The following is a 20,627-nucleotide window of genomic DNA, read 5'->3' on the forward strand; positions in this document are numbered from 1 at the left end:
CTCTTTTCCTCCCCCTCGCTCTCTTTTCCTCCCCCCTCGCTCTTTTCCTCCCCCCTCGCTCTCTTTTCCTCCCCCCCTCGCTCTTTTCCTCCCCCCTCGCTCTCTTTTCCTCCCCCCTCGCTCTCTTTTCCTCCCCCCCCTCGCTCTCTTTTCCTCCCCCCCCTCGCTCTCTTTTCCTCCCCCCCTCGCTCTCTTTTCCTCCCCCCCTCGCTCTCTTTTCCTCCCCCCCTCGCTCTCTTTTCCTCCCCCCCTCGCTCTCTTTTCCTCCCCCCCTCGCTCTCTTTTCCTCCCCCCCTCGCTCTCTTTTCCTCCCCCCTCGCTCTCTTTTCCTCCCCCCTCGCTCTCTTTTCCTCCCCCCCTCGCTCTCTTTTCCTCCCCCCTCGCTCTCTTTTCCTCCCCCCCTCGCTCTCTTTTCCTCCCCCCCTCGCTCTCTTTTCCTCCCCCCCTCGCTCTCTTTTCCTCCCCCCCTCGCTCTCTTTTCCTCCCCCCCTCGCTCTCTTTTCCTCCCCCCCTCGCTCTCTTTTCCTCCCCCCCTCGCTCTCTTTTCCTCCCCCCCTCGCTCTCTTTTCCTCCCCCCCTCGCTCTCTTTTCCTCCCCCCTCGCTCTCTTTTCCTCCCCCCCCTCGCTCTCTTTTCCTCCCCCCCCTCGCTCTCTTTTCCTCCCCCCCTCGCTCTCTTTTCCTCCCCCCCCTCGCTCTCTTTTCCTCCCCCCCCTCGCTCTCTTTTCCTCCCCCCCCTCGCTCTCTTTTCCTCCCCCCCCTCGCTCTCTTTTCCTCCCCCCCCTCGCTCTCTTTTCCTCCCCCCCCTCGCTCTCTTTTCCTCCCCCCCCTCGCTCTCTTTTCCTCCCCCCCCTCGCTCTCTTTTCCTCCCCCCCTCGCTCTCTTTTCCTCCCCCCTCGCTCTCTTTTCCTCCCCCCTCGCTCTCTTTTCCTCCCCCCTCGCTCTCTTTTCCTCCCCCCTCGCTCTCTTTTCCTCCCCCCTCGCTCTCTTTTCCTCCCCCCTCGCTCTTTTCCTCCCCCCTCGCTCTTTTCCTTCCCCCTCGCTCTCTTCCTTCCCCCTCGCTCTCTTTTCCTCCCCCCTCGCTCTCTTTTCCTCCCCCCTCGCTCTCTTTTCCTCCCCCCTCGCTCTCTTTTCCTCCCCCCTCGCTCTCTTTTCCTCCCCCCTCGCTCTCTTTTCCTCCCCCCCCTCGCTCTCTTTTCCTCCCCCCCCTCGCTCTCTTTTCCTCCTCCCCCCCCCTCGCTCTCTTTTCCTCCCCCCCCCCTCGCCTCTCTTTTCCTCCCCCCCCTCGCTCTCTTTTCCTCCCCCCCCCCTCGCTCTCTTTTCCTCCCCCCCCCCCTCGCTCTCTTTTCCTCCCCCCCCCTCGCTCTCTTTTCCTCCCCCCCCTCGCTCTCTTTTCCTCCCCCCCCCTCGCTCTCTTTTCCTCCCCCCCCCTCGCTCTCTTTTCCTCCCCCCCCTCGCTCTCTTTCCCCCCCTCGCTCTTTTCCTCCCCCCCCTCGCTCGCTCTCTTTTCCTCCCCCCCCCTCGCTCGCTCTCTCTCTTTTCCCTCGCTCTCTCCTGGCATGGTCAGTACAGAAAGATAGATAGATGAGAAACACATATATAATGTCCCACCCCCATGCATATTCTAAGCTGGCACCCTTTTGTGACTTTCATGTGGCATTAAGGTGCTTAGTCTTGTATTTAGCCAAAAATAAATAATTAAAAAAATGACATGCGGTCCACCTATCTTTTGTAGCCAGCTAGGGTAAAGCAAACTGCTGCAGCCTGCAAACCACAGCTGGCAGCTTCACCTTGGCTAGTAATCCAAAACAGAGGGCACCCCACGCTGTTATTTTAAATTAAATAATTTAAAACAAAAAACACGGGGTCCCCCGAAATTTGGTCACCAGCCAAGGTAAAGCGGACAGCTGTGGTCTGGTATTCTCAGACTAGGGAGGTTCACCATTATTGGACACTCCCCAGCCTAAAATAGCAGGCTGCAGCCGCCCCAGAAGTAGCGCATCCATTAGATGCACCAGTCCTGGTGCTTTTCCCAGCTCATCCCGTTGCCCTGGTGCGGTGGCAAACGTGGTAATATATGGGGTTACTACCAGATGTGTAATGTCACCTGTCATCAAGCTCTGGAGTTAGTGATGTCAGGCGTGTATCAGATACCCGACATCACCAACCCAGGCAGTAATAAAAAAAAAAAAAAATAGACAACAAACATTTTTATTTGAAAAAACACTCAACACATTCCCTCTTTCACCAATTTATTAGAAAGAAAAACAAATCCAGGTCTGGTGTAATACAAGGGGGTCCCACGACGATCCATACCATAGTCAATTTCCCAGTCAATGAAGAACAGAATGTTCCCTATTTGCTGGGAGAGCCGTGCAGTGACCTGAGATAACATCATGAGGTCAGCCCAGGTCACTGCAGGGCATGACGAGTGCTGCTATCAGGAGGTTAGCGAGGCATATTACCTGCGATGATCGCTGAACTCCTGACAGCAGCGCTGTCACCGAGTTCAATGACCGCCACCTTCACAAACCAAGTATCACGAGCGGCCCGTGTCGTCACCACTAGTCACAGTCTCGGGTCGACAGCGAGAGGTGATGTGACAAGCGGCGGGCATAGAAGGCAGTGACGACCGCTGATGTCAGGAGGGCAGGACTTCATCACCGTAGGTAATGAACTTACTAACCTGACGGTAGCGCTTGTCATCCCTGCGGCTGCTGACACTGCAGTGCGGGCCGCAGCTGACACTGCTGAGCGGGCAGCCGCGGGGCTGGGGCTGGAGCGGGACACTGACTGCACGGGCACCCGATGGAAGTCACACGGAAGTGTTTCTGCGTTGCTTCCGGGAGTTTTGTGGACCCATTGACTTGTATTGAGTCACGGTTCGTTATTACGGAACAGAATAGGACATGTTCCATAATAACGGAGCGGACATACGGCATCCGATGTTTTGTTTTTGGTTTTTTTTTTTGTAGGATCGGATGCACATGGAAGTGCTACCGTGTGCCATCTGATCCTACACAAAAGACATTGAAAAGATGGTCCTGTCTGTGGGGCCGCAAAAAAACAGGAACTGACCAGGACAAACGGAACGGTCATGTGAAGGAGCCCACCTGCAGCCATTGCAGCGTGTACGGGCTGTGAGATCAGGAGTCAGCTGACTCCAACGCTGGCCGATAAATTCTGTGTCCCGCTGCAGAAGGATCCGGTAAAATAACAGTTGCATGCGCTGCACATTTAATACACACACACACACACACACACACACACACACACACACCCCTGGCTGTGCAGAGCTGGCAGCTTCAGATGTCTCTGTGTGATTGCTCTCAGTGCATCCACACAGGGAAGAGGCAGGGAGGAGGCTTTGGGTGGAGAGGAGAGTGGGGGTGGGGTGTTACACACAGTGGGTGTGTTAGATAAGCTAGACACCGCCCTGGAGCCACAAAGAATTCTGGTACTTGTAGGAACTGAACACAGGAAGTCAGAGGAGAGATTAACCCCATCAGAGCTGGAGCCAGCAATGAACATGTGCTGCTAGTGCACAATAAAAGGTAATTTTGCTGAAAAAACATAATAGATGTGTTGAGGGGCACATATTAGCAAGATTTATCAGAAAAAAAAAAATCAGTTTTGGTAACTGGACAACTTCTTTAAGCAACATTTTTTGCAGACTGTTTTTTATTAAGTTTTTCCCCTACTAATAGTAGCATAAGCCATTCATTTTTTTCATGTTAAATTATTTATTGCAGTACATCCCAGACACCAAGGCCCCAATTCATCAGACTTGTATTTTGTGCCGCAGTCTTGGTGATGTAGGATGGGGCATAGTCATTATACTCATGGCTTCTATTCACTTTAGCGCCTCTGTCAGCCGGTGTGCGCCACTTACCGATTGCTCAACATTTCCAGCAGTGTTATGCCGTGTGTGTGTGTGTGTGTGTGTGTGTGTGTGTGTGTGTGTGTGTGTGTGTGTGTGTGTGTGTGTGTGTGTGTGTGTGTGTGTGTGTGTGTGTGTGTGTGTGTGTGTGTGTAGAACACTAAAACACAACCCCATTGTGCCAGCTGACGCTTCTTCACCGATCACACTTACCCCCTCTATTTCTGAAACCCTCCATTACTCAATGGACTGTTGTGCTGTGAGCTGCCTCTTTGTTGGTTCTTACTGTGGATCCACCTTTTCTAATCTTCTTGGAAACTTTTTCTTTATAGAAATAACACCATGTATATGCTGCTCATAGAAACCCTTGGGAATTCTGCGTTTTATTGTGGAATCCTTATTAAATTGACATTGTCGTCAGATAGTGTTAAAATCAGGTTTTGTGTTGAATTCACTTTTTTTTTTTTTTGGCCATGTTTTCTTTTTATTTTTTACCATATCACAATCTTTATTAAAAAAAAATATAACATGTAGTCTTGTAAGTTTTTACACCAGCTTTTTTTAGACTCTAAATTCATGTACCAAAAGAGTTTAGAAGAGTTTTCTAATCATCAGAGACAGCATTTCAGTGACAGGTAACACCTCTATACACAGCTGATAACATGGGATCCACCAATCACTGCAGGTGATGTCACAGCTCACCCTTCTCCCCTCCCTTCACTACGTCCTTTATACAAGCTCATTAGACACTTCAGTACAGAAGATAGGGTTGGGATCCAACTATTGTCCATGTTTCTTTTTACTAAAACAATAGGAAGTTTAATTATAAAATTTATAAAAAAAATAAAGTGGCTAATATAAAGATTTCTCTTTATTTTTTTTAATTAGTCCTTTTTTTGTCATTAAGTTTTTTGTTTTTTTTTGTTTTTTTTTTCCTGAAATAGTTGATCATAGTCCCATGATATAAAACCCATGGCAGGTGTACACATTGACTGTACTAAGCTTATAGTCAGACATCTTGGCAAGCACTGGACTTGGGGTCTTGTTTCCCATAATCTCTGTCTAAATTTAACAGCATTTAGCGTATGAACATTGACAAAAGCATAATCTCCTGCAATCAGATTTTTGGCTGGCTGTGTACATTAAGCTCAAGGACACTTGGTTACTGACCTATACTACATGAAATTTCCTTTGGGGTAAATAGGTATGAGCCTAGGATTCAGGTTCTTCCTCACTTTGGCAGTAATCATGCCACGTGTTGTTTATCGGCAATTGAGTACTGCCACTCACGAGGTGTATGAATGCAGACAGATGGCTTTAACTATCAAGCAATAGCTTGGAGGCCTGAAGCAGCCAATAACCTCAGATGCCCTCCATGACTCCTCAGGACAGCACAACTTCACTGTTCATTGTCATAGCTTTCTGAGATTCTTTGTTTCCTCGGTTTGCGCATGGAGAGAGAGCAAGAGACTGATTATTTATTTTTTTTGTGTAAAAAGGCATAAATAATGGTCCAAATGATCAGGAGTGCTGAGCAAAGGGGCTGGCCCAACAAACAACTTGGCGCCCATTCATATACCAGGTGGTGGTGGTGTTCATAGTTCATTTAAGTTACGCTGGGCTGCAAGTATGTAATAATCAGATTGGTAGAAAGTCAATGGCAACAATTAGAAGAGGGAAACCTGATGACTGGTGATGTTGACTACTCTTTAGAAATTGTCTATAGTATTTGGATCTCAAGGTCGTGAAAAGAGTACACTGATGAGGAAGGCAGAGAAGCCTTGAAGATGCAATGCCATTATGCATGGTAATGGAAGAGGAGCACTAATGAGATGCAAAAGGCACTTTTAAAAGGTTGTCCCACAAATTAAGTACATTTTAAACAATTGATCTTGAAATAATAAGTTTCACAATTAGATGTTTAAAAAAAAAAAAAAATGTTCCCGTACTGAAATTTTGTAAATGTGCTCCTGCTATATTTTGTGTAATTGCCGTGTTCAATCATTGAGAGCTTCTCTAGTTCATGATTGGCATTTACCAAGGCTCCTGGCCAGGGAGGACACGCAAGTCACTTATAATAGGTGAGTATACAGAGGAGCCAGCAGGAAAACTATTGCTATCCGAGGTAACACATTTTCCTCCCTACGGTAACACATTTCTCTCTTGCTCCTGTGATAAGGAAAGTAGCAGCAACGATACGGCTGTCGCTGGGACCCTGTGACATAGCACAATTCAAATCTTGATTAGTAACAAAGGCGTGCATCTACATTGCCTTTTCCGCGCCCCCTCTGCTCCGATTGGTGGTTGTAACTGCGTTGTGACTGGGCGGCCTTGCCTTAAGAAAAGACAACATAATAGCGCTTCCATCCTTCTCTATCCTTGTCCATCCTACAGTCCCGATGCAGAATGGACTGTATTACGATCTGCTGCTACACGCAGTCCGGGACAAGTGAATTCAGCCCTCTGAAATGTACTGCGATCTACCAGCCAGTACAGTGAATGGAAGCGGCCAATCCGAACGCAGTTGCGCTCAACAATCGGAACAGAGAGGGCACGGAAAACAACGAAGATGCAAGCCTACGTGAGTCGCAAATGAGGTCGTTGGGTAAGGTGTCAAACACACCGATGTGTGCTGCCCTGCGGGAGCCCGACGACCAAAAAATGAGCAAGAACAGTGTGTAACGATCAGCGATTTCACAGCAGGGGCCATGTCGCTGCTTAGTGTCACACACAGCGAGATCGCTGATGAGATCACTGGTACGGCACAAAACCTGTGACTCAGCAGCGATCTCGCTATGTGAGAAGTACCCCTTAGTCATCACTGGTAAAATGCAAATTGTTCCCTTGTGTCTGTGAAGGGCAATTATGGCATCCATGGCCACTGGTGTGCTGAACAGATACCACCTATTTAGTACAGGACTTAAGGCCCCTTTACACACTGAGACTTTCTAGCGATCCCACCAGCGATCCCGACCTGGCCGGGATCGCTTAAAGTCTCTGGTGAGCTGTCAAACAGGCAGACCTGGCCAATGATGCAGCAGCGATACGGACCTGCAGAACGACCTAACTGGTCGTTGGGGACGTGTCAAAGCAGCTATTTGAAAGGGAAGTCGCTAACAAAGTCATTGTAACTGTGTCAAACACACCGATGCTTGCTGCGCAGCGGGAAACAAAGGACCAAAAAATGGTCCTGAAAGATTTGTAGCGATCAGCGACCTCACAGCGGGAGCCAGTTCGCTGATGCGTTTCACACACTGCAATTTTCCTGGGGAGGTCGCTATTACGTCACAAAACTGGTGACATTGCAGTGTGTAAAGGGGCCTTTATCGTGTTGAAGTGGCTCATTGTAATGTGGTTAACAGGAAGCTGGCTGATATCTATATGATTCCTTTCTAATAAAGCTGCTGTTCAGTTTCATCCGGCCATTTACACTACAAATCTATTGTTAATAGGAGCATTGTTGCATTGTAGAAAACCGCAGAGACCCGATTGTCCGTTTTATACTATGTTGTAATTAAGGATAAGCTGTTTTTAATGGAAGAAGTCATCATTGTATATTGTTTCTTGCCATGTACCATAAACCTTGGCATATTAATGTCAGATCCTCACATATAATCCGCTATTACAAAGATTAGAGCATGGAGGATATACTGAAGGCAGTGATCATTTATATACAGCTTTGTGGAAAAAGGCCTTTTCCTTTACTAGACGCCTCCTTGTCTTCCTTTATAGTTTCCATGTAGCATATGAAAGTGTAGTTAGAGCTGTTTGTTTAAGGAGTTAAAATATCTAGGGGAACATGGAGTGCGCCTGTGTACACATAGCCGCTGTGCCCAGCCCTTGGTCCGTGAGCCATTAGTACGCTCACTTCTGGTGTGGAGGGTTCCCTTTATTGCAGTCACATGTCTGCTGGAGGGCAGCCAGCGCAATCTGATCTGTCTTGGAGGAAACTCTATCGGCTGCAGATTCAGCCAGGGTTACCAGAATAGTAAATAATGTATCACAAGACTCGCTCTATCTGCTCTGGGCAAACATACTTTAACACCTTCTAAAAAGATGGACTTTAAATGCGGCCGGTTTGCCCTAGCAGAGTACTTTGCATTTCTTCCGATTAAATATTCCATGATGCGCTTCTTGGATATGATGCACAGAGAATCTGCCGCTTTCTGTGTCGTAGCATGGAAGTGAAGAATCGAAAATATAATTCTCCATGAGAAATAGAGCAAACACTGCGAATGGGAAAGTAGTGGCTGCTCTAAGGACTAGAACAAATCCTTTATGTCAGACCCTTTAGATCTTGTACTTCATTTAATCCTCCTTTCCCTGGTGTCCAGCTGGGAATAATAAATAGATATAATAGGACAGAATTCACTGTGGGATACCGGAAAACCTAGGGTATCTGGATTAGGTTACGTTGTGAAGTGTTTGTAATTCTGCCTGTTTATTTCATCATGTGGAAGTCATTTTCCTATGCTCTAGATATGAATGTCCCCTGTGTCCTCTGTACACAACCTGCTGGGAAAGTATGACACATACTATATATGTGAAATGAACCAACATGTTATCTAAAGACAAGTTGTGTTTCAATTTGCAGGACAACAATCTGTAACCTGTACACCATGCCTCGGATATCGGAACCAGTGTGGCTGACGATGATGTCTGGATCTCCAGAGAAGAATCACCTGTGCCAGCGATTTATGAAAGAATTTGCCTTCCTAATGGAGTACACCTCCAAAAATCAGTACGTTGGACTTGTAGATGGCAACTTACAGAAATGTTATTTAGAATTTCCACTACAGATACGTGCATTTTAATTTCTCACCTGCCAGCAAATCAAGCCTGATTTACTGCAGCTGTCCTCTGTTCATTCAACCCACCATTAAAGGGAACTTGGGAGGTTATTTTTTATATTCTGCTGCAGCATTTTAGAAAGAACGTATTTTAGAGATCCGGCCAAGGACCATAGGCAGAGATATGACTAATCCCCCACCTCCCCCTGCTGCCTCCTCTCCGCATTACTCTAGGTGATTGACAAGTCTTTCCCTATGTACACTCATGAAATAGGGAGAGAATCGGGGAGATAATTATTTGCTGTTATAGGGGTTGTTATTCCTCACTGGTATAGGGGTTATGACTGGCACAACCTTTATAGGTGAGTGTTCACTTTTAAATTTCTTTCCCATTAATTTTGGAAAGACCCTATTGCGCTTCTCCTTCCACAGTTTGTCATATCCTATGCACACTCATGGGAGAGACCTCTTAGTCAACTGGAGCAAAGCGGGAAGAAGCTGGATGGAGGACTAGTCTCTTATATTCGTATAGTCCATGGCCAGATCTTTAAATTGTTTGCCCTAAAACGCTTGAGAGTTAAAAAAAAAAAAAATAAAATAAACAGACAAAAAACCTACCTGGCTGCAATTGCTTAGCTAGACTCTGATTCATGCTGCCCATTGTTTCTGCAGCATGAATCGACTAACACATTCCCTTTAACCCTTTAAATGGAGCGCAGCGTAAGTCAGTCAGTTTTCTAAACCAAAGGTTAGTGCTGCCAAAGAAGGGCAAACTTATGATTACTTCTATCAAAACTGCCTCCCCAGCAACTGTCGGGTGGCTAGCCTCAAAATATGAGAAGCACCTTGGGCATGGCCATGTTGTTTAGAGCACCCTTCCTCTAGAGTTGAAAACTGTGGAAGGGTTTCTCTGAGTGGCTCATTCTCGCACAGTGGCTGTGTAAGAATGTTTTCTCCAAAACCTTCAAACTGTGTATTTGTAAAGTAAAGGTATGGCTTCTCTTGGGATTTGTAAAGGTATGGCTTCTCTTGGGATTTGTAAAGGTGTGGCTTCTCTTGGGATTTGTAAAGGTGTGGCTTCTCTTGGGATTTGTAAAGGTGTGGCACCTCTTGATATTTGGAAAATGTATGGTTACTGTTATCTGAAGTTCTCCTACAAGGACCTTTTACTTGTTTTAATAAAGGATTTCAGAGCTGGCAGATTCGCATTAAGTTTGTATATGTATAGATTTTAAATGGACACTAAGGTGAAAACTATCTGTATCAAAACTTGCACGCCTTTTTAATTTTTAGATAATCTGGTGGGCAAAACTGTTGTACAAACACTAGACGTAATTTCAGCTGGTTTGGGAATGTTACCGGCTGTGAAATTTTCTTGAGTACCGTATTTCCCACATAAAACAGCCGCTTGTAGTCCATTATTGTGACTTGAAAGAGCAGTCTGGTGTAAACAGGCGCAAACAGTCCAATGCTCGGAGCAGTATCGGTCAGGCCTTGATTACTCCCCCAGTATGTTTCTATAAAGGGCGATAGAAATGATCTAATTCTAATTTACAACCTGACCTTATTTACAGGAACATCGTAATTCGGTATTGTGATATGTTTTGTCTCCATTTTTGATTTGTGCATGTGATGATGTAGATGTATGCTGTTTGTCACTGCAAAGCATTTCAAGCTTGTGGACAGCAGGATTTAAGTGGCCATAATAAATAGCCTGTAAATGAAGCTGGCTTATTTTTGCTACTATATCCCCTCGAGTACTTTTAGCCAGAGCAGATTATCTGTCAGCCTTGACCGGGGCAGCTCATCTTATGTATCAGAGTGAGATTTTGTTAGATATTTGCTCCTCGGGTCACAACTCTCACTGCGATCATTCTTGCCTAATTTAGCTGCATATCTTCATATTACTTTGCCATTAAGTACTTCTATTTATGGGACACTGGACAGTGATGTTTTTTAGCTTTAAAGTGGTACACATGGTAGAGGTTAGCAGATTGTATGTTCTCTTTTATGGCAATAAAGGAGGGTATATTCCTGCAGTATATGAAAAGCATATTTGGACTTTGTCTGGAGCCTTGTGGAAAAGTACTAGTACATGCCTAGTCTAAATGTATAGGGATTCATCACGTATACACCGAATAGATGATAATGGGATTCATCACCTATACACAGAATAGATGATAATGGGATTCATCACCTATACACAGAATAGATTATAATGGGATTCATCACCTATACACAGAATAGATGATAATGGGATTCATCACCTATACACTGAATAGATGATAATTGGATTCATCACCTATACACAGAATAGATGATAATGGATTCATCACCTATACACAGAATAGATGATAATGGGATTCATCACCTATACACAGAATAGATGATAATGGATTCATCACCTATACACAGAATAGATGATAATGGATTCATCACCTATACACAGAATAGATGATAATGGATTCATCACCTATACACAGAATAGATGATAATGGGATTCATCACCTATACACAGAATAGATGATAATGGATTCATCACCTATACACAGAATAGATGATAATGGGATTCATCACCTATACACAGAATAGATGATAATGTATTCATCACCTATACACAGAATAGATGATAATGGATTCATCACCTATACACAGAATAGATAATAAAGGGATTCTTCACCTATACACCGAATAGATGATAATGGGATTAATCACCTATACACAGAATAGATAATAAAGGGATTCATCACCTATACACAGAATAGATAATAAAGGGATTCATCACCTATACACAGAATAGATGATAATGGGATTAATCACCTATACACAGAATAGATAATAAAGGGATTCATCACCTATACACAGAATAGATGATAATGGGATTAATCACCTATACACAGAATAGATAATAAAGGGATTCATCACCTATATACAGAATAGATAATAAAGGGATTCCTCACCTATACACAGAATAGATAATAAAGGGATTCATCACCTATATACAGAATAGATGATAATGTATGATTGTGTAGTGTAGGAACTGGAACTTCCACAGGCCCTAGAATAGGAACTGAAATTCTCTCTACCACACCACTCACATCTGGCATTTTCAGACCTCTGTTCTTGTAAATGGTGCGGGTCCCCGCAGTCAGACTCTTCCCGATGGTTAGGTGATATATGTTGCTTATGGGACAGTTCCTTTTAATTGGTATTTTTCTTAGTTTTCTGCCATGTCACACACTCTGGTGGCAGTATGCAGCAGGACAGTCAGATATTACCTTGTGGGTGACAATTATTTTATGCTATTACTGACAGTTGTCCCAATAAACTGAAACTACTAAATGGAAAACTAACGGTTGTGGGCATTCCATCTGGTATTATGGCCCGTTTTTCCACTGAAGAGTCCGGCTATGTTCACATTAGTTTCACATTCTGTTTTGTCTTCCCGGTTTTAAGAATAGACAAATGGAATTAATGTCCTAAGTGGATCTATTGCATAAGTGATGTGAAGGAAGCAGAGGCACTCCATTATCTTTTCCGGGGCTAGGCTGGGTCCGTTATGTGTCATTTTTGGAAGGTTTGACATATTTATCATGCTCAACATTTTCTTCTTTTATAAAATGGTCAGATAACGGAACCCAGAAAACCACATAGTAAACTAAGGGCATAACCACCAGTTTAATCACAGGCCGAGTCTTTCATTTCTGATGCTGGAGACGTGCGACCTTCTGCTATGATTACATGGGATTATACACTTAATATAATTTTTATCATTGCGTTAGGTATAAAATTAGAAGTTGTAGCTACAGCGGTTGTAGGAGGAGATTCCCGTATATTTCCTTCTACAGTTGATGCAGGGTTAGGGCGGTAAGCTGGGTGATTGCCTTTCATGGTGACGTGAGAAATGTTAAATCAACACATTCTGCTAATGGGAGTTAATAACAGTTAATTTCCTTCATACATATCTTCATTAGCACTGCTAAATATTGATTGAGTGTTATCACCATATCAGCTCAGTTCTTACCTTAGGCTAGTAAGCACATGATTAAGCAGAGTGGAGAGCTGTGCTGCCAGTTGGTACGCTGCGATCATTTCTTTTCTACAGTAAATTCCTGTACTGTTATCAGCAATAACATTATATTTGGGCATTGGCACATTTTTAGGATGTGTTTCTTGTTTCAGGTTCCTTCCAGCTCTTCTCACTGCTGTCCTCACAAATCACCTGGCATGGGTCCCCACTGTGATGCCCAATGGGCAACCACCTATTAAAATCTTTCTTGAAAAACATTCATCAAAAAGTGTGGACATGCTGGCAAAGACTCATCCATACAACCCACTCTGGGCTCAGCTGGGTATGTTCTATATGACATTATTACCGATGAGTCTGATTTTATATTTCATATTCTTATATTTTAATAGCTGAGAAGTTTGTTTTTTTTTTTCTTTTAATTATTATTCCATGTGGGTCATATCAGAGTTTTGTAAGAAGTAAAGCCGGACAGTCCACGATGAATGCAAAAGGTGAATTTATTTATGTAGCAAATTCCGTGGAAATTAAACAGACGTTTCGGTCCAGTACTAGACCTTCAACAGTTTCACGTGCTGCTGGAAGAGAGCTGCCTGCATTTGTGGCTTGTCAGCAGCGGTGGACACTGCTGTTATTCCTATGCCACCTGCAGGCAGCTCTCTTCCAGCAGCACGTGAAACTGATGAAGGTCTAATGCTGGACCGAAACGTGTTTAATTTTCCCTGAATTTACTGCATAAATAAATTCACCTTTTGCATTTATTTTGGAGTGCCCAGCTTTACTTATTATCTTCTGGATTTGGGCTCTTCCGGTGCACCCTAACTTATACTAAGAGTGCCACGATATCTCATCTCAGAGTTTTGTGTGTGTGTGTGTGTACTTATATTATGCTGATCATTCAAAGGAAAATGAAATGAAAAGGAAAGCAGCTTAGGGCAGTTTTCTCAGTGTTTGAGATGTAAAATGACCCCTCTGATCCCCTGGTCTAACCTCCTGCAAGATTAGAGAGCACAGATCACAAAGACCTTTTCAAAAAGATAAGGGGGGGGGGGGTGAGAGGCAGCACAGCAGAGTTTAGCTGTGTCACATTACAAACCCTTTTATCACCTCTCCTCCTTTCATAGCATGGTCAGCACTGCTGTACTGCTTCTCTTCCCCCACACTCCCCCAGCACGTTGCCTATCTAGAGATGTGTCAATAATCACATTTATGTCTGCTCTGCTCAACCTGTACTTGTTCTGCAGTGAGATCACAACAGGGTCTCATTACATCTGAAATAGTAGTAGTAACAGGCATGTTACTCTTGTGTGAGACATAATGACACCCTTGCTCTGAGCTCACTACATAGGGCTTACAAGTTGCAAGTGTGACTGTGTGCAGGGACAATATGGTTGCGATTGAAGCTTTTTGGGATGCTGGCATTTATGTTGCTAGTATTTAATAACTTTGTTTATAGCACATATTTATGTTGATAGTATTTAATAACTTGTTATAGCACATATTATTAATATCCCAACCCATCCTTTTAGTGGTAAAGCTAGAGGTGCTTTAAGGCTAGTTTCACACTTGCGTTCAGCGCATTCCGTCACTATGGAGAATAGCGCAGTTCGTTAACGGACCGCGCTATTCTCCATAGAGTTGTATGGACGACGCACTGTAACGCAAGTGTCTGCGTTGCATCCGCTAGACGACGCAGCGGCGTTATTTTGACGCTGCGTCTAGCGGATTGAACGCAGCATGGAACGTTTTTCTGCGCTTGGCGGAGTGTCAAAAAAAACGCAATCTGCAGGAATCCGTTAGGCGTCCGTTGTTTTTATAATGGACGCCTATGGTGGCGGATTCCGTTAGAATGCGTCATTTGACGGATTCCGTTAACGCAGCTGACTTTACACAACTGCGCATGCTCAGATGTGTAAAGTCAAGGAAAAAAAACTACAACGGACTGCGTTATTTTGTACGATCTGTAGCATGCGTTGTGCCACTATATGCAACGCATCCGTTGCATGCGTCACACAATGCAATGCTACGGATCCCGTTCAACGCAAGTGTGAAACTAGCCTAAGATCCAAAAGTCTGAGGATGCAGTTGCTCCTAGTGTCTTCTTCTTCTGCTGCCAGCTACTGGTCTTTTAGGGTATGTGCGCACTAGGCGTTTTTTTCACGCTGCGTTTTTATGTGCGTTTTTGTCTCAAAAAACGCACCCGCGGCTAAAAAAACGCGATAAAAACGCATGCGTTTTTACCGCGATTTGATGCGTTTTTTGCTGCGTTTTTGGTCACTGCGTTTTTAATCAGTGCACAATGCCATTAAAGATTGTTGATGGAAAAAAAAAAAGGTCTGATGTAATTACCTTCTTCAAAATGTTCATTGTATGCAGGAGAGCAGACAGCTGCAGAACTAGTGTATGCAGGAAAGCAGACAGCAGCTGCAGAACTACAAGGCTCAGCATCCTCCATCCAGGACTGTATGCAGGAGTTTTTTGCCCCCCAAAAAATGACGTGGGCTTCGCCATATTTTTGTATGCTAGCCGGGTACAGCAGGCAGGTACAGGCTGCCCCCAACCCCAGCTGCCTATTTGTACCCGGCTGGGAACCAAAAATATAGGGAAGCCCTTTTTTTTTTTAATTATTTCATGAATTTCATGAAATAATTAAAAAAATAAAATGACGTGGGCTTCGCCCAATTTTTGAGTCCAGCCGGGTACAACTAGGCAGCTGGGGGTTGGAATCCACAGTGCAGGGTGCCCATGCTTTCTGGGCACCCCCGCTGTGAATTGCAGTCCCGCTGTGAATTGCAGTCCCGCAGCCACCCCAGAAAATGGCGCTTTCATAGAAGCGCCATCTTCTGGCGCTGTATCCAACTCTTCCAGCTGCCCTGATGCCGGGTGGCTCGCTGGGTAATAATGGAGTTAGGGCTAGCTGTATATTATCAGCTGGCCCTAAGCCCGAAATTCATGGTGTCACGCCAATATTAGACATGGCCACCATGAATTTCTAGTAATGATAAAAAAAAAACACAACACACAGAAAAATATTTTTATTAGAAATAAAACACAACACAATTAGTGACTCCATCTTTATTGAAATAAAGAACCCCCTCCGCAGTAATCCTGGGTCAGGGTCCCGCGCCGTCCAATCCGCATCCAATATCATCTGATCGGTTTGCTGGAAGGCAAAGCGATCAGATGATATGTCAGGTTCAAGGACCTGAATCACGCGACACAGCAGCTGATTGTATAAAATCCGATTTATACAATCAGCTGATGCATCAGTGCAAAAAATAAATAAATAAATTCTCACGTCTGTGCTGATTACCGGCAGCGATCGGATGAGAGTCTGATCCTGTCCCATCGCTGCAGCAGCTGCCGGTAATCAGCTGATGAAGTCTCCTGACGGCAGGATCAGCTGATAGCCGGCCGGGCGACACCGCGAGAATTACGATCAGCTGATGCGTCAGGTGACTGCATCAGGTGATCCACCGCCAGGTCCTGCAAGCTTCGTACGTGCCCCGGGGAGACTGCACACAGCCAGAGCGGCGGGACCGGGACCGGAGCGGGCATGGCACCGGGACCCTGCAGACAGGTGAGTATATATGACATTTTTTTTTTTTCTACTGTTCACTTTGGTTTTCGCCGCTGCCTCCAACTCCCGCCCAGACATGGCGCTGCACGGAGCTGACATGGCACCGGACGGGAGGTGGAGGCAGCGGTGACGGTACCGGGAGGATTCATGCTTCTGTGTTTACCAACAGAAGGAATCCTCTTCCTGTACACGTCACTTTACTGCCCACCCCTTGCGTTTATAGCTGCGTTTTTAGTCATAGAAACGCAGCTATATGCGTTTTTCATTGCGTTGTTGAACATCTCATTGAACTCAATGGGTGAAAAACGCAGTGAAAAACGCAGAAATAATTGACATGCTGCATTTTTGTGGTCACCACAAAAACGCAGCTACAAAAAAACGCTGTGTGCGGACAGCACTTCTGAAAACCCATAGACATTGCTGGGGAAGCAATGTCACTGCGTTTTCAGCACAAAAACGCAGTAAAAAACGCCGCTAAAAACGCGGCAAAAACACCTAGTGCGCACAAGTCCTTATAGTGTAAAGGCAAATGTCTCCAAACATGTAGTTGACCTCTCCATAAACTGTAATGTTTCTTGAAGTTGTTCCCTGCATCGCCTCCTCCCTCTCCGCCTGTGCAGTGTGTTAGACATACAGATACAGTTAGGTCCAGAAATATTTGGACAGTGACACAATTTTTGCGAGTTGGGCTTTGCATGCCACCACATTGGGTTTGAAATGAAATCTCTACAACAGAATTCAAGTGCAGATTGTAACGTTTAATTTGAAGGTTTGAACAAAAATATCTGATAGAAATTGTAGGAATTGTACACATTTCTTTACAAACACTCCACATTTTAGGAGGTCAAAGGTAATTGGACAAATAAACCAAACCCAAACAAAATATTCTTATTTTCAATATTTTGTTGCGAATCCTTTGGAGGCAATCACTGCCTTAAGTCTGGAACCCATGGACATCACCAAACGCTGGGTTTCCTCCTTCTTAATGCTTTGCCAGGCCTTTACAACCGCAGCCTTCAGGTCTTGCTTGTTTGTGGGTCTTTCCGTCTTAAGTCTGGATTTGAGCAAGTGAAATGCATGCTCAATTGGGTTAAGATCTGGTGATTGACTTGGCCATTGCAGAATGTTTCACTTTTTTGCACTCATGAACTCCTGGGTAGCTTTGGCTGTATGCTTGGGGTCATTGTCCATCTGTACTATGAAGCGCCGTCCGATCAACTTTGCGGCATTTGGCTGAATCTGGGCTGAAAGTATATCCCGGTCCACTTGAGAATTCATCCGGCTACTCTTGTCTGCTGTTATGTCATCAATAAACACAAGTGACCCAGTGCCATTGAAAGCCATGCATGCCCATGCCATCATGTTGCCTCCACCATGTTTTACAGAGGATGTGGTGTGGCTTGGATCATGTGTTCCCTTTCTTCTCCAAACTTTTTTCTTCCCATCATTCTGGTACAGGTTGATCTTTGTCTCATCTGTCCATAGAATACTTTTCCAGAACTGAGCTGGCTTCATGAGGTGTTTTTCAGCAAATTTAACTCTGGCCTGTCTATTTTTGGAATTGATGAATGGTTTGCATCTAGATGTGAACCCTTTGTATTTACTTTCATGGCGTCTTCTCTTTACTGTTGACTTAGAGACAGATACACCTACTTCACTGAGAGTGTTCTGGACTTCAGTTGATGTTCTGAACGGGTTCTTCTTCACCAAAGAAGGTATGCAGCGATCATCCACCACTGTTGTCATCCGTGGACGCCCAGGCCTTTTTGAGTTCCCAAGCTCACCAGTCAATCCCTTTTTTCTCAGAATGTACCCGACTGTTGATTTTGCTACTCCAAGCATGTCTGCTATCTCTCTGATGGATTTTTTCTTTTTTTTCAGCCTCAGGATGTTCTGCTTCACCTCAATTGAGAGTTCCTTAGACCGCATGTTGTCTGGTCACAGCAACAACTTCCAAATGCAAAACCACACACCTGTAATCAACCCCAGACCTTTTAACTACTTCATTGATTACAGGTTAACGAGGGAGACGCCTTCAGAGTTAATTGCAGCCCTTAGAGTCCCTTGTCCAATTACTTTTGGTCCCTTGAAAAAGAGGAGGCTATGCATTACAGAGCTATGATTCCTAAACCCTTTCTCCGATTTGGATGTGAAAATTCTCATATTGCAGCTGGGAGTGTGCACTTTCAGCTCATATTATATATATAATTGTATTTCTGAACATGTTTTTGTAAACAGCTAAAATAACAAAACTTGTGTCACTGTCCAAATATTTCTGGCCCTGACTGTACATGGATACCTGCAGCACGGAAACTTTCTGTGCAGTGTACTGCTGTTCTATAGAGTGGGAGGAGTACAAGGGGAGGAAATGTAGTGGCGTATCGAAAAGGAACATCATCTTGTCAGAGAGTGGTTATATTGTCTGTCAGAATTTGATCATAAAGAGTTGGTCATATACATAGAATTTATGTAAATGTTTTAGGGCTCCCAAAATCCATTCCATTATGTTAACTATTGTTACTTTTCACTAATGAATAAAATAGAACTTGGTTCAGGGGAGTGGACCAACAAGAAAAGGTTATTTATTGTTAATAATGGATAAGCTTGTGAACCATGTTATATGACCATGGCGTAACGCCTGATGGATTAAACCCAGGATAAGCTTCTCAGGAAATAACGTCTGATGCATACAGCATATTAAGAGTTCAGATAAAGCCGTTTTTTTAGCTTGGCATTCTAATGTGTAATAACACTATTCTCTTGTCCATGTAGGAGATTTATATGGCGCTATTGGGTCTCCTGTGCGGTCGTCACGAACGGTTGTCGTGGGTAGGAGACAAGATCTGGTGCAGAGGTTGCTGTACTTTCTTACCTACTTCATCAGGTGTTCGGAACTCCAAGAGACCCACCTCCTGGAGAGCGGAGAAGATGAGGCCATTGTTATGCCTGGTACTGTCATCACTACCGTGCTGCAGAAAGGAGAAGTGGAAGAGACTGACTATGTGCTAATCACAATGCACAAGAATAAGGGCTGCTTGCTGAGCAGTGATTCAGAGGAAATGCGAACATCTGAAAATAGGTGTCAGTGTTGCCAGTGTCCCCTCACTGACCAACAGAACAACTTGTTTCAGAAAAACAATCCAAAGAGTTCTTTTTCTGAGTCATTGGAAGCAAGCGGTGATGGGGGCCAGTTTGTTACTCAGTCATCTAGCCAAACAGAAAACAGTTATTCTGAAGTCTATAAGGATAAATCAAGAACTTGTCTGGATGCCAAGATCGAGACTGTCATTAACATTGGGACAGCTCCATTAGACAAATGTGTCTTGGCAGTGGGAAGTCTTGAGCCAGTTGTTCAGAGTTTGGAAAATGAAAATCTTCAGGATGAAGGCCTAACTATAAAAAGTATGAGAACTAGTGAAATTAATCTGGAGAAGAAACCTCCCGACAAGTCTGCAGCGATGCCTTGTGGCCCTGGCAATCTGCTGAACAAGGTGAAATTTCAGATTGGCGATTCTATGTCACCAGATTCTGATATAGAGATAAAAATCCAAAATGTAGCAGATCATATGCAGAAGAACCATCTTAATCCAGTGCAGGAACAGCGGACACTTTCTGATCATCAGTTCAATGTGGCTAAAGCAAATACTGAGGACCAAAAAACTGGTGGGTCAGCTGAGCAACTTCCCCGGGTTGCAAGTAAAATCCAAAACTGGAATCCTTTTCATCCTGAAAACATTAGCATGTTTGATGAGTACTTTCCAGAAGATGGTTCTATTGAGGCAAAGGTCATTGATGAAATTCCAGAAGGGGGTGCAAAAGAGCCTGATCAGAACAGTCAGGTGGGGTGCTCTAACAAACTTTGTGAAACTGATAAACCATCTTCTGATGTGACAAAGTCAGTTCTTCCGAATTTATGTAAAAACTGCTTTGCTGAGAAGGACCAAAGAGACAAAGTCTCTGTATCTGTCCCCCATGGGGATAATGAGAAATCTGAAAGTAAAGTGGCAGTGGGTGCTGATTGGGACATTCCCAGGAATGAGAGCTCTGACAGTGCCCTTGGTGACAGTGAAAGTGAGGATACAGGCCATGAACTTCTTGCACCAAGTATTCATTACTATGGGGCCGAGCAAGAAGAATGGATGGAAGAAGAGGAGATACAGTTTCCAGGGTGAGGATTTGATGTGGCTTACACACTCAGTACTGTACTATGAGAGATGCATATCTGTTACTTAATATCTTATTATAAGACTCATTGATAACAACTACAGCAACAGGGTAATATTTCCAAAGAGAAATAACAGGTCCACACTTACTTTGGAATGTATTTACCACTGATAGCGTGTGCATTTTAT

At 44.3% G+C, this 20,627-nt stretch overlaps 1 protein-coding gene across 2 annotated transcripts in view; it reads left to right on the forward strand.

Annotated features, from left to right (window-relative positions):
* The window catches only part of FNIP1 (folliculin interacting protein 1), a 130,276-nt gene that overhangs the window by 93,554 nt on the left and 16,095 nt on the right, over window positions 1–20,627 (forward strand). For both annotated transcript variants that reach the window (XM_075344542.1, XM_075344544.1), the window contains 3 exons: window positions 8,473–8,619; window positions 12,851–13,020; window positions 19,048–20,443. In XM_075344542.1, coding sequence (XP_075200657.1) covers window positions 8,473–8,619; window positions 12,851–13,020; window positions 19,048–20,443 — 1,713 coding nt within the window. The remainder of the gene's footprint in view (window positions 1–8,472; window positions 8,620–12,850; window positions 13,021–19,047; window positions 20,444–20,627) is intronic.

Source organism: Anomaloglossus baeobatrachus, chromosome 4 (genome assembly GCF_048569485.1).
Source record: "Anomaloglossus baeobatrachus isolate aAnoBae1 chromosome 4, aAnoBae1.hap1, whole genome shotgun sequence".
Lineage (NCBI taxonomy): Eukaryota > Metazoa > Chordata > Amphibia > Anura > Aromobatidae > Anomaloglossus > Anomaloglossus baeobatrachus.